This window comes from Xiphias gladius, chromosome 3 (genome assembly GCF_016859285.1).
Source record: "Xiphias gladius isolate SHS-SW01 ecotype Sanya breed wild chromosome 3, ASM1685928v1, whole genome shotgun sequence".
Classification (NCBI taxonomy): Eukaryota; Metazoa; Chordata; class Actinopteri; order Istiophoriformes; family Xiphiidae; genus Xiphias; species Xiphias gladius.
This window is the reverse complement of record NC_053402.1, coordinates 8,640,399-8,651,868: the sequence shown is the minus strand read 5'-3', so window position 1 is coordinate 8,651,868 and position 11,470 is coordinate 8,640,399. Positions and strand designations below refer to the sequence as shown.

The 11,470-nt window shown below is 40.2% G+C and overlaps 1 protein-coding gene across 4 annotated transcripts; it reads left to right on the top strand.

Annotated features, from left to right (window-relative positions):
• Nucleotides 1–4,716: 4,716 nt before the first annotated feature.
• Nucleotides 4,717–10,747, top strand: wipi2 (WD repeat domain, phosphoinositide interacting 2). 4 transcript variants are annotated; one of them, XM_040117172.1, is made up of 12 exons: nucleotides 4,717–4,955; nucleotides 5,751–5,833; nucleotides 6,700–6,866; nucleotides 7,051–7,147; nucleotides 7,484–7,581; nucleotides 7,959–8,051; nucleotides 8,208–8,278; nucleotides 8,443–8,556; nucleotides 8,714–8,878; nucleotides 9,159–9,266; nucleotides 9,376–9,473; nucleotides 10,126–10,747. In XM_040117172.1, exons 1-12 carry the CDS (start codon nucleotides 4,882–4,884, stop codon nucleotides 10,236–10,238), a joined length of 1,281 nt encoding a protein of 426 aa, XP_039973106.1. In that variant the 5' UTR covers nucleotides 4,717–4,881; the 3' UTR covers nucleotides 10,239–10,747. The 4 variants fall into 4 exon arrangements, with proteins under 4 accessions (XP_039973106.1, XP_039973116.1, XP_039973124.1 ...); XM_040117182.1 differs by having other exon boundaries at nucleotides 6,697–6,866; nucleotides 8,443–8,550; XM_040117163.1 differs by having other exon boundaries at nucleotides 4,718–4,955; nucleotides 6,697–6,866.
• Nucleotides 10,748–11,470: the final 723 nt, after the last annotated feature.

Below are 11,470 nucleotides of genomic sequence, written 5' to 3'. Positions count from 1 at the left end.
AAGCCCTTTGTGGCACTGTGCAGCAGCTGTGTGAAACAGAACAGATAAATGATGCAAACACATACACACACACACACACACACACACACACACACACACACACACACACACACACACACACACACACACACACACACAAACACACATCCAAATGAGTTTCCACGCTTCCAACAAAACATGTTAAATATTTACCCCTGCTGCTGTGTTTAAAGATAACATTCAAAATATCAGTGACAGTGGCCAGACAAGCGTATTTTTACAGGTGAATGATACTCCTAAACATACACTGTAAATAAACAGTGTGTGTGTGTGTGTGTGGAAATGTTTAGTGTAATTACAAACATTCAAAAATGTTTTTTAGCATGTAGATTGACTCCATATTAAATCTATTTTAAGTGCCCAAAATATATTTTATATACGACAGCCATGTAAGCTAGGTTGGACATGCTGACAAAGCTTGTAGTTGAGTATGTGTGTTTTTATGCAGTGGTTCATAAAATCAGCTCGGGTCTGATGAGAAACTCAGGCCACATCATATATATCGATATTTTTTTCACATTAAAACAACATATTTTTAAATGTTGTCACCTGACACAAAATCCTTAAAACACCCAAAAATATAAAAGGTATTTTTTCAGTGTTCCTGTTGATGATGTCTGTGGTACCCTGGCGAGTTACATTAGGTATATTTGCTGTCTCTTTACATCACAGCATCTTATCATTATCATTATCATCGAAATAAACATGAACATTTGCCTCGAAAGTAACTCTAAAGCTGGGTATGCAGCTCTGCTATCTATTTCCCAAGCCTCACCTCTGTCTCTCTGTCCATCATGTTTGTTTGAAAGCTGTGGCTTGTGTAAACCAAAGGCAAGTACACAGTGTGTTGGGCCTATGCCTGTGCTGACAGACCACTAGAGGAGAGGCAGCCACTCAGTCCCTGCAAACAGTAAACTGATCCAAAGGACACAGCTGACACAGAGTCACAGTGACATGGCAGCAAACAAAGAACTGAAATGCTCTGATTATCAAAATGATTCCATGGATGGATATGTGGATGGAGTCACTGTGGTAATTTTACAGATGAAATTTAAAAATAAATGTGCCTATAATGCCCCTTAGTAGATCTTGAGCAATAACTTAGTCACAGTAATGTGACAGTGCCAATGTCTATCAGTGGCCATTCAGAGAATTCACTTTTAAATGTGATAAAATGCTTGTCAGTACTTATTGAAACATGCTTGTTGATGAGGGCTACTAATGATTTTATGCAGGGAGTGAGGACCCCAGGGGCATTTATTAGGGTAAAGGTTCATCATGGTGGACTGATTTCTTCTTTGTGTAATTCGGTTTTGTCAAGTTTGTTGCTTTTTTTCTTCTTGCCTTTTTATACTTGTGCCAACTAGCTGAGAGCATTTCTACTCTATATCCTTCTTTTGTTCTGTGAAATCCACATACAGGATGAGCAGCAGCTGTCTGCAGAGTCTGTCTCAGTCAGCCACTTCTTAACTAAGCTTCTATGTTGTTATAGCCAGTGAATAATTTGTATCAGTCACAAGCACACTGTGACATGCTCAGATTTACACCTGAAACTGCAATGAAATGAATGCACACAGACGAGACCTGTGACTCACACCCCAAACTGCGCTTCAGTCAATGCATCATATCACTCAGTGTTTCCTTTGCTTCCCACACTTCAGACCTTGTCGCTCCAGCCACCAGAGTCGTTACTGTATATGTTGTCACATCAAAGACAGTTCACATGGAAAGACAGACCGGGCAGAAAATAATCGATATGGGGCCTTTGAACGACAGTGCTGTTGAAATGAATAGATGGCATTCACCAAAACTGAAATAAATGCAATTTAATGGAGTTATTTACCTGAATTTGTTCATTTGCGGTCATTTTTAGTCCATACCAGTTATATGTGACTGGCAGATAAAGGCTGATACATGGCCAATACTATACATAAACATACAGTACAGTATATGAACTTTCACATAGATTTTGACTTAATATCTGTTTTTCATATTAAAAACTGTATGTGCCATTATGTGGCAGAAATATTTGTTTCATTTTGTTGTTGTACATACATGTATTTATAATATATTGTTTAATATACGGTGTAATATACACCCCTATATTTAACATAAATAAATATGTATTTCACATGTGTGATTTTAGCAAGTTATTATCTTATAGGTGCTATTTGCTTTATATAGGTTTTTTACAGCAGGAGTCATACCAGTAGCCCACAGGGATAATGAAGCATGATATGCAATTTTCAATTTGTTTTGCAAATATAATTGAAAATTAAATTAAATTATTAGTGCTACAATTTTATAATATCTTATATTATCTAAGATATATATACCGTTACACAGAGTTATACAGAGTCTTAAAGACTAAATAAAAAAATTGAAGATTTATGCTCCATAAGATATACGTTTTTAATTTGTGCGTACATGTTTTTATTGCTTTATTCACAAAAAATGTACAATTTAACATCACATCAGTAGAATAAATCAACTTATACAGGTGGAGAATCAGCTTACTTTTAGAGGGACATAAAATACAAAACCTATTAATAAAGTATGTCAGTTTTGTTGAGTCTCCTTCCATCTGCATAAGTGGATATGATATTTACCAAGTAATATTTTTAAATTGACTAAATCCAAGATGTTTAACTGGAATTTGTTCTTGTATAACAGAATATCAGTGCATTCAGAAACAGGGATTTGTGTCATGTGTATTTCTCCTGCATCGATGAAAAAACACATGTGGAGCGGGATCAAAATTAAATTTTTGATTTAGAAAAGTCAGCAGCAGTGTATGTATTTGTGATTATCTTAAAGTGCCTCTTTCGCTTTAGGAAGACCGAAAGTCAAAGTTTTTTGGAGTATAGTTTTGTCAATGCATGATAAATTGTATAATTAGGTCACTCAATACATCATGTTATGCTGGACAACATGAGAGATTATCGTTTAATGTGTGAATACATACATGTGGTGGCCATTTCTCATTCGATTAATTGAGAAAACAATCACCCGATTCCTCTATAATGACAATAATCATTAGTTGTAACCTTATAAAAAATCGCCAAGAAGAAGCTCCCCCTCGACCAACTAAAGCAGTAAATTGCTGCCTAGACTTTAAAGGATAATTTAAACATTACTTAGGTGCCCATATGAACACTGCTCACTGTCATCATCCATCAAAAAAAAAAAAAGAATTGGAACTTTATTTTAAGCTATTAATTAGTCTCCATCGGTCTGAGTTTGACATGAGGTGGATATCTTCCAAAGTTTCAGTCAATATTTTGTAGAGTGGTTTAGTGCAAAATTCCCTTTTTGTGTTACTGCCCCTCAACTGCAGCTCGGTAAGGGAAGATTTTCTGGGGAAACAAAAATTGGAAGATTTGTACTAAAAAGACTGAATCTGTGGAAGATATCCACTTCATTTGTCTGGTCAGACAGACAGCCAAAGCCTCATACTACCGTACTACCATCATACACTGTATAACCTACTTAGGAATGTATTTTTGCACAAGAGGACTGTGGATTTTGTCCCCCATCATTTACACTGAAAGTGCATTAGGAGGGGATCTTTTAAAGGCCAGTATGAACAGGAAGAATGATTGCAGCAAAGGAAAACTGTCTCAGTGTTCATAGGGGCACCTGACTATTTAAGACAGACTTAAAAAAATGCAAACTTTTTAATTCAATCCAATTTTATTTATATTTCATAAATATACAGTATATGCGTCAAATCATAATATACATTATCTCAAGGCACTTTACAGAGTAAGTTCAAGACCTTACAATATTATAGAGAAACCCAATAGTTCCCACCATGAGCAAGCCCTTGGTGACATTGGAGAGGAAAAACTCTCTTTTAACAGGAAGAAACCTCCTACAGAACCAGACTCAGGCTGGGCGCCCGTCTGCCTCAACCAGTTGGGATGCGAGGAGAGAAATGGGGGCGAGAGGAGAAAGAGGAGGGAGAGGGGAGAGAGAGGAGAGAGAGAGATTAGGAACAGCTGCATATAGTGTTGTGTTCAAACACCAGTCTACCAGACTGGTTGCTATGATGTTACTTTTTGCTTAATAATGTTATTAATAATAACAGCAGCAATGATGGCAGTCAGCATTGAACATATCCTTTAATGCATGAGTAATAATAATCTACTGATATATTTTATTTTAGTATAACACTCCGAATGGCCATTTTCCTGCACTAAATACTTATAATACTTTATGTACATTTTCCTGACTGTACTTGCATACTTGTAATCCACCATTTTGACGGTTTGGTATTAGTACTTTTACTTAAGTAAAGGATCTGAATAGTTCCTTTAGCACTGCTGACCTGTATTATCCAGTATATGTTCCATAAATGTAATATCTTTAACATAATCAGGGTACAATGTGAGTGTCGCCAATTTATTTTATGTGTTGTTTGCAACTACTAACGGTGGGGGGGCGCTGTTAGATCAAATCCTGAATAGTAACTGCTCAGCGGAGTGTTTCGAGGAGAGCTGTGTTGGCTCCTGCTTTCTCTCTCCAGTGGAACCGATACATAAAAAAGCAGAAACACTACTGCCAGTTATATCGGATCACATTTTAAGTGTTTATTATCACCGGAGCAGCTCACATAGAAAAACGATCCTGGCTCTTTAAAGGAGTCTCATGCTGCGTCCTCGGAGCATGCGCACTAGGGGGAGCAACAGACTATGAAAAACAACAACAATCACTACAGCAGGGCCAGGGAAAAGAGATGGCTCCGTGAAGCACCACACGTCTGGCCCTCGTCACAGACATAATCCCAGCCCAACTGCTGCTATTTCTATTGGAGCTTTATATGTCGATGGTGCCGAGCCCATGAACTTGGCCAGTCAAAGCGGGGATGCTGGCGGTAGCCAGCTCCTCTTCGCCAACTTTAACCAGGACAACACGTAAGGCTTGGCCGGGGAGAGTGTCTAAGGATGCGATGGCCTGTGCTGTCAAGCTAGCTGACGGTAGCTAGCTTAGTGTGGACTTGTCCGGGCGTCTCACGGGGTGACAGGGCTCGATTCGAAAAGGCCAGAATGTGGTTTCTCACATTAGAAATGGCTACCAAACCACGCTGATGCTAGCTAGCTAATAAAATGTCCAGATATGTTTTGTCTCACCGGTCACGACCATAGCTTTCTAGCTAACGTGATGTTGTGTGGTCCGAGGCTAACTTTAGCAGCAGTACACATGTAGGTTAGGCGTCATGTAACTTTTCAGGTGGCGGAGGTGAAAATCGTCAGGATTAATATATTAATTTAGATGATGGAGTTAGCCAAAGTCAAAGACATTGTGTTTGGTTTTTGACGCAAGCGCTGACATGGCGCTACAGTAGGAGGACTGTAGAAGTCTTAAACTGGGGCACTGTTCCTTTTTTTGACAGACTGAAGAAACACATTTAGTTGTGCCTTTGTAACTTAAGGAGGGTTATTCCGCTAAATTTACCGGTGACTTCTGTAGACCACGGAGGCCTGGTGCTATTGCAAAATATCTTCAGCCGTGTGACCACTGTCACAGCCTGACCGGTACATGCAGCGACAACAGAGACTGCCGAAATTAAACAGGCGGATCCCTCTGCTGTCTAGTTTGAAACGCCTCTGTGGCTCTATCAGTATTCAGTGTGTGTATGGGTGTGATATGTCGCTGATGCAAGGCTTGATCAACGCTGCGGTTGTGTCTGTTTTCTTTTGTGTGTGTAGGTCCTTAGCTGTTGGCACCAAATCAGGATACAAGTTTTTCTCCCTGTCCTCTGTGGACAAATTGGAGCAGATATATGAATGTAGTAAGTATTTTCCAAGCACTGTTTTTACCTTTTTATACCTTTTACCCACTTGTGTGTAAATTTTCTTCATCGCGAGCAGACCAAGTACAAAACACTAGTGTTTTAAAACTTGTTGTTCTACGGCAACCATCTCACAACTCTGTAATTTTATTGGCATATTTTTTGAGTTACTGTGTTTAATGGATGCTCAGTAGACAGAACACAGTCACTGTACCATTAGAGGATTGAGCTTACTTTAAATATTAATAAAGTTTGTCAGCACTTTACCCATATACTTTAACATCAAGCTTCCTCTTTGAATTTGGATTTACATACATCATGATATGATCTCTGCAACATCCTTATTATGCGTCCATGTATGGTCACCTACCCTGTGCTTGAGGATCCTATTAGATTTAAAAAGCCAATGCAAAGCAAGTAGTAGCAGTCTCAGGTTGTGTTGTCAGAGGACGACATTGAGCCATCTTGGCAAATAAGCCCTGTTAACAATAATTCACTAACCCATCTTTTACTCAGTCCATTTACTAAACATAGGTACGTTCAGGTACAACAACTCACACAATGATTAAAGCGGTACTACCCTTGGCGTCCTTCAGAAAGTTTGAAAACAGTCATTGCATTCCTGGCGGAATCAGCTTACTGCCCCAAATATGTTGTTAAATCTTATCGTAGGATGTTTCCATTTGCAACGTTTCACTCCCTTTACCGTTAAAAATTACTACCACAAGGGTTGCAGAGAGGCAGCTAATAAAAGATGAGAGGATGCTACCGAGAGGTGGAAGTAATTCTATTTGTGTGTGTGTGTGTGTGTGTGTGTGTGTGTGTGTGTGTGTGTGTGTGTGTGTGTGTGTGTGTCTCTACAGCAGACACGGAGGATGTGTGTATTGTGGAGCGTCTGTTCTCCAGCAGCCTGGTGGCCATCGTCAGCCTAAAGGCCCCCAGGAAGCTCAAAGTCTGTCACTTCAAGAAGGGAACTGAGATCTGCAACTACTCCTATTCCAACACCATACTGGCTGTCAAACTCAACAGACAGGTAGGAAGACGAGGGCGAAGACATAACCCATCTGTCTCACAATAGTCACGTCTTCATCAAAGAGCCAGTGACTTATTTACCTTGAGCAAATGTCAGAGGTGGCTTATAAATCAGTGCAGCAAAATGTCTTAAGTAGCGTTTGGCTTTGGCTTTATGTTGTTAATGTTTCGTGATTCTTCTGCAGAGGCTGATAGTTTGTCTGGAGGAGTCACTGTACATTCACAACATCCGAGACATGAAAGTGCTGCACACTATCAGAGAGACTCCACCCAACCCTTCAGGTGAGTCTGAAGAGTGACACTGAAGAATGAAGAATGGCACAGTTTATTTTCTAGCTAACCATGTTGTTTTAGAGCCTGTTTATCATTTTCTCTAGTCTGGCTGCAGCTGCCCTAAAGGCGGAAATCTGTCACTGGTAACTAAGCTCTGTAACATGCACAGAGCAAAAAAAAGCCTACTCGCATTATGGTCATTGCAGTCTCGCAGTGTACGCAATTCATTAGCTTAGTTTCAGTTTCACTTATTTTCCAGCTCAGATAAATGCGGTTCTGCTGTGATCTTTTTTTTTTTTTTTTTTTTTTTGTATTTAGTTTCTATTTGTTTTTGGATTTCTCCAGGATTGTGTGCCCTTTCCATCAGCAATGATAACTGTTACCTGGCGTACCCAGGCAGTGCTACGATAGGAGAAGTTCAGGTGTTTGACACAGTCAACCTGGTAGGTGAACACAAGAAGTAAAGCCCTCTGCATTACACTTTCTTTAATCTTTCTTTAATAAAACCATTGATATACTCTTTTAACAATTTTTTTTCTCCTTAGCTCTTATCTCATTACTCAGCATTTTTTCTGTCATGTTACACAAATGCTTGTTGCTTGTGGAGCTGAGGCATTGTTTCTGCTGATTATTGTGTGGTATAGTGTCTCTTGTATTACCTGTTGGAAGGGACCCAAAGATAAATCTTGTTCATGAAGACACTCTTTCACTTTATTCTATCAGGCAGGGTTTCCTATCATCAGTCAAAGCTGACCACCAATATTTAATGTATCTCTCTGACGTAGCACATCTCTAACTAGTGTGTTTATTTGTTTTCCAGCGAGCGGCTAATATGATTCCAGCCCATGACAGCCCATTAGCGGCTCTGGCTTTCGATGCCAGTGGAACAAAACTGGCCACAGCCTCAGAGAAGGTAGGACAGTTACTGTACAGGGCACTGGCCTGTTATCTGTGTGGCTTATTTGTGTGTGCTTTTTGTTCCCCGCTGAGAAGATACGGATCCTTGTTATTGCTTCCTTTTCAAGTATTGCCATCCTCTGTATATCTTGTTTCCTTCACTTCCTCCCAGGGCACAGTCATTCGTGTCTTCTCAATCCCAGAGGGACAGAAGCTCTTTGAGTTTCGGCGAGGAGTCAAGAGGTAGAACAGATTTGATGATTGATTCAGTTCTGGTTTTTCAGAAATTAAAACGGTTTTACTGTGATGGACTGGTGTGATTCTGTATCTGTATGTGCGCATGTGTTTGTATGTACTGTATGTTTGTGTTCACCTGTTTCTCTGTATGTTTGTGTTTGTCTTCTTAGGTGTGTGAGCATTTGTTCATTGGCGTTCAGTATGGAAGGCCTGTACCTGTCAGCGTCCAGCAATACAGAGACGGTCCACATCTTCAAACTAGAAACGCAGAAGGAGAAGTATGTGTACGTACCTTTCTGTCTCTGTATTTCACGCCAGATTTTAGAAGACTTAAGAGGCAGCTGGGATGGGTTTTCCTACCTATTTACCTTCATGTTAAACAGAGAAAGACAGGCTTCTCACTTTCTGTGTGTGTTTGTTTGTTTGTTTGTTTGTGTGTAGGCCTGCAGAGGAGCCAACAACATGGGGAGGGTATCTGGGCAAGGTCCTGATGGCATCCACCACCTACCTGCCTTCCCAGGTCACAGAGATGTTCACCCAGGGGCGAGCCTTCGCCACCGTACGTCTGCCCTTCTGCGGACACAAGAACATCTGCGCTTTAGCTGTGTGAGTGTCAGTCTGCGGTCTGGGCCAAATTTACATACAAAGACAGGTTTTACAAATTTGTGTTGTGTCTTTTATTCAGTTCATATCATGCTTCTAATTAGCTTCTGATGTATAAGGTTGATTTTGATTCATTTATTAAGATGAAAAACGTGGTCATCTGTAACAGCTTTTTTTTTTTTTTGTGGCTTTGGTTGTTTACATCCTTTTAGCATGAAATGAGCTAAATATTTGTCGAATGCTATATTGTTTATTTTCTACTTTTTTTTTTTTTTTAAATCAGGATTCAGAAGATTCCCAGGTTGTTGGTTGCTGCAGCTGATGGTTACCTGTATCTGTACAACCTGGATCCACAAGAGGGAGGGGAGTGCACACTTATGAAGCAGCACAGGTAACACACACACAAACAGTTCATACAGAGTGAATGAGACCACCGTAGAGTAACAGTTATGACAGTTATACGTCTCTGTTACTGAATCTGTGCTTGTTATTCACCTCAGGTTAGATGGCAGTGCCGAACCAGCTAATGAGATCCTTGAGCAGGGGTCACATGACCGCCCACTTGTGGCTCAAACCTACAGTGCTGCTGTCACTAAAGGTAAGTCGCGCAAATATTCATGTCTTCATGAGTTAGTGTAGTGGCATTTTATTTTAAAGGTCCTTAATTTCCTCATGATTTTTTAATGTTCCCTAAGAAGCTTCCCGGAGAGAACTGTGTCATTTGGTACTAATTATTAAAACAAAGAGAGACAGATGGTTACTTAAGTTTAGTTGTGTTGACTTTGTAAGCAGTTGATTATTTTTAGAGGAATTTCCTTGAAAGGGAAGCTCAGTTTTAAATATTTATGCTACTAATGTTTTTTCACTTTTTAATCTATATTTAGTACCAAATGATTGCTTGGTTATTTCCAGGAATTTTTCCAGGAAATTATTAGGAAATTAGGGATGGTAAAAACAAAGCCTTACCGTGTGTGTGCGCGTGTGTGGAGTTTGTTTTCCTTTTTGTTTTTTTTGTTTTTGGTTTTTTTGTTTTTTGTTTTTTTGTTTTTTGTCATCATGGTTAGACAAGTAAAGTGATAAATGCTTTCCTACTTATCTCTGGCAAAAAAAAGTATGTCAAGGTAAGAGGTTAAAATTTCAGGTTGTCATCAACCATTAAGTTGCAGTAGTTTCAGGCAGGCAGTTGTGACATTTGACTGTGTTATATTTTTTTTGTTCCAATATTTGACCTTTGATCCCTTGTTTCCCAGGTTACTGCGAAGACCAGGGCGCCGTGGGAGGGGCGAGCCTAGAAGATGACCTCAATGACTTGCGCTTAGAGGAAGAGAATGAGCAACCGCCACTCATCCTTGAAACTGACTGACTTTACGCACGGCTGTACCCACGAATCAGAGGGCTCCTCTGGTGCTGCTATGTACATGTGACACAAGGGGGGCGGGAGCAGGATCAAAGACGGGGGGGGGGGGTTTAAACGCTAAAAGCGTTCAAGAGCCTGTCTGTCAGTCTATCTGTGCATTTGTCTGTTCACATCCATGTCTGTCTTTTTATTTTTTTCCTCCTTCCCTTCTCTGCGTCCTTTTCCCTCAGTTTTGCCTGTGCAGGCCAAACTGAAGCTTTGCATGATCACGTGCCAACCGCTAAAAACATGCTCTGATGTGAAAACAAGTATATGTGCGTGTGCGTATTGGACATTTGATTTAAAAAAAAAAAAATGTAGCTGTGTCTCCAATTAGGACACGCACGCAAGCACTGTGTAAAATGAAAGCGATCGTGTAAGTGCCTCTCTGCCCCAGTGACATGGTTTCTTCTGTCTGAGAGGTAGATCTCTTTGCATTGGCTTAATAAAATCTATTTTCAGTTGTTGGATCTTAATCGAGGGTGTGCAGTATCTTTTCTAACCCCTTCCTCTTACATACAGTCACACACTGTCCTGCGAGCAGTGTGGTATCAGTCAACTTTACCCTTAAAAGAATGATTTGGAAGCTTTTGGCATGAGGCAGAGGTGTTTGTGAACAAGAGTGTGTGTTTGTGCGCTCATGCTGAGACCTCATCTATATGTTTGCTGGGCATGTACATTAGCAAAACAGTGAGTAACTAGCCTCCACTTGTCCCCGCTCACTTTTACCTCATCCAAACAGAGGCTCGGTGCCCCCCCCCCCCAGGCCTGCAGTCATTGGTTGATTTTAAACTCTGATATTAATGATCTTTTTTAAAACCTACAGTACATAACCAATCATAACCAATGATATGTCATGCGTATGAAAACATGCATGGTGGTGTTGATGTGCTACTGTATCCATACATCAAAGATATTTGGGTAGTGATGATCAGTTAAAGTCAGGCAGCACATCATTTGAGAGAGGCAGGAAGCTGTCAGCGATAAGTCTTCAGTGACAGTCTCCTCTTCCTTACCATCCCACTGTATCTTTACTCTGTACATAACTAGATGTGGCAAGATATCACTGTACCATATAGTCAGGTAATGACTTGAAGATTCTCTGGGGTAGTGAGTGTTGGGCCGTTGAGTAAACTGTTGATTATAATTTGACTGATCGGAAGCTCAGGCTGAGCCCCGTCAACTGGTCCAGGATGCTG

Excerpts from the sequence above, each read along its gene's own strand:
- wipi2 (XM_040117163.1), top strand. The coding sequence starts at position 4,882 with ATGAACTTGGCCAGTCAAAGCGGGGATGCTGGCGGTAGCCAGCTCCTC. Across the intron at positions 7,148-7,483 it reads GACTCCACCCAACCCTTCAG|GATTGTGTGCCCTTTCCATC; the intron begins GTGAGTCTGAAG and ends GGATTTCTCCAG. Across the intron at positions 9,267-9,375 it reads ACACTTATGAAGCAGCACAG|GTTAGATGGCAGTGCCGAAC; the intron begins GTAACACACACA and ends TATTCACCTCAG.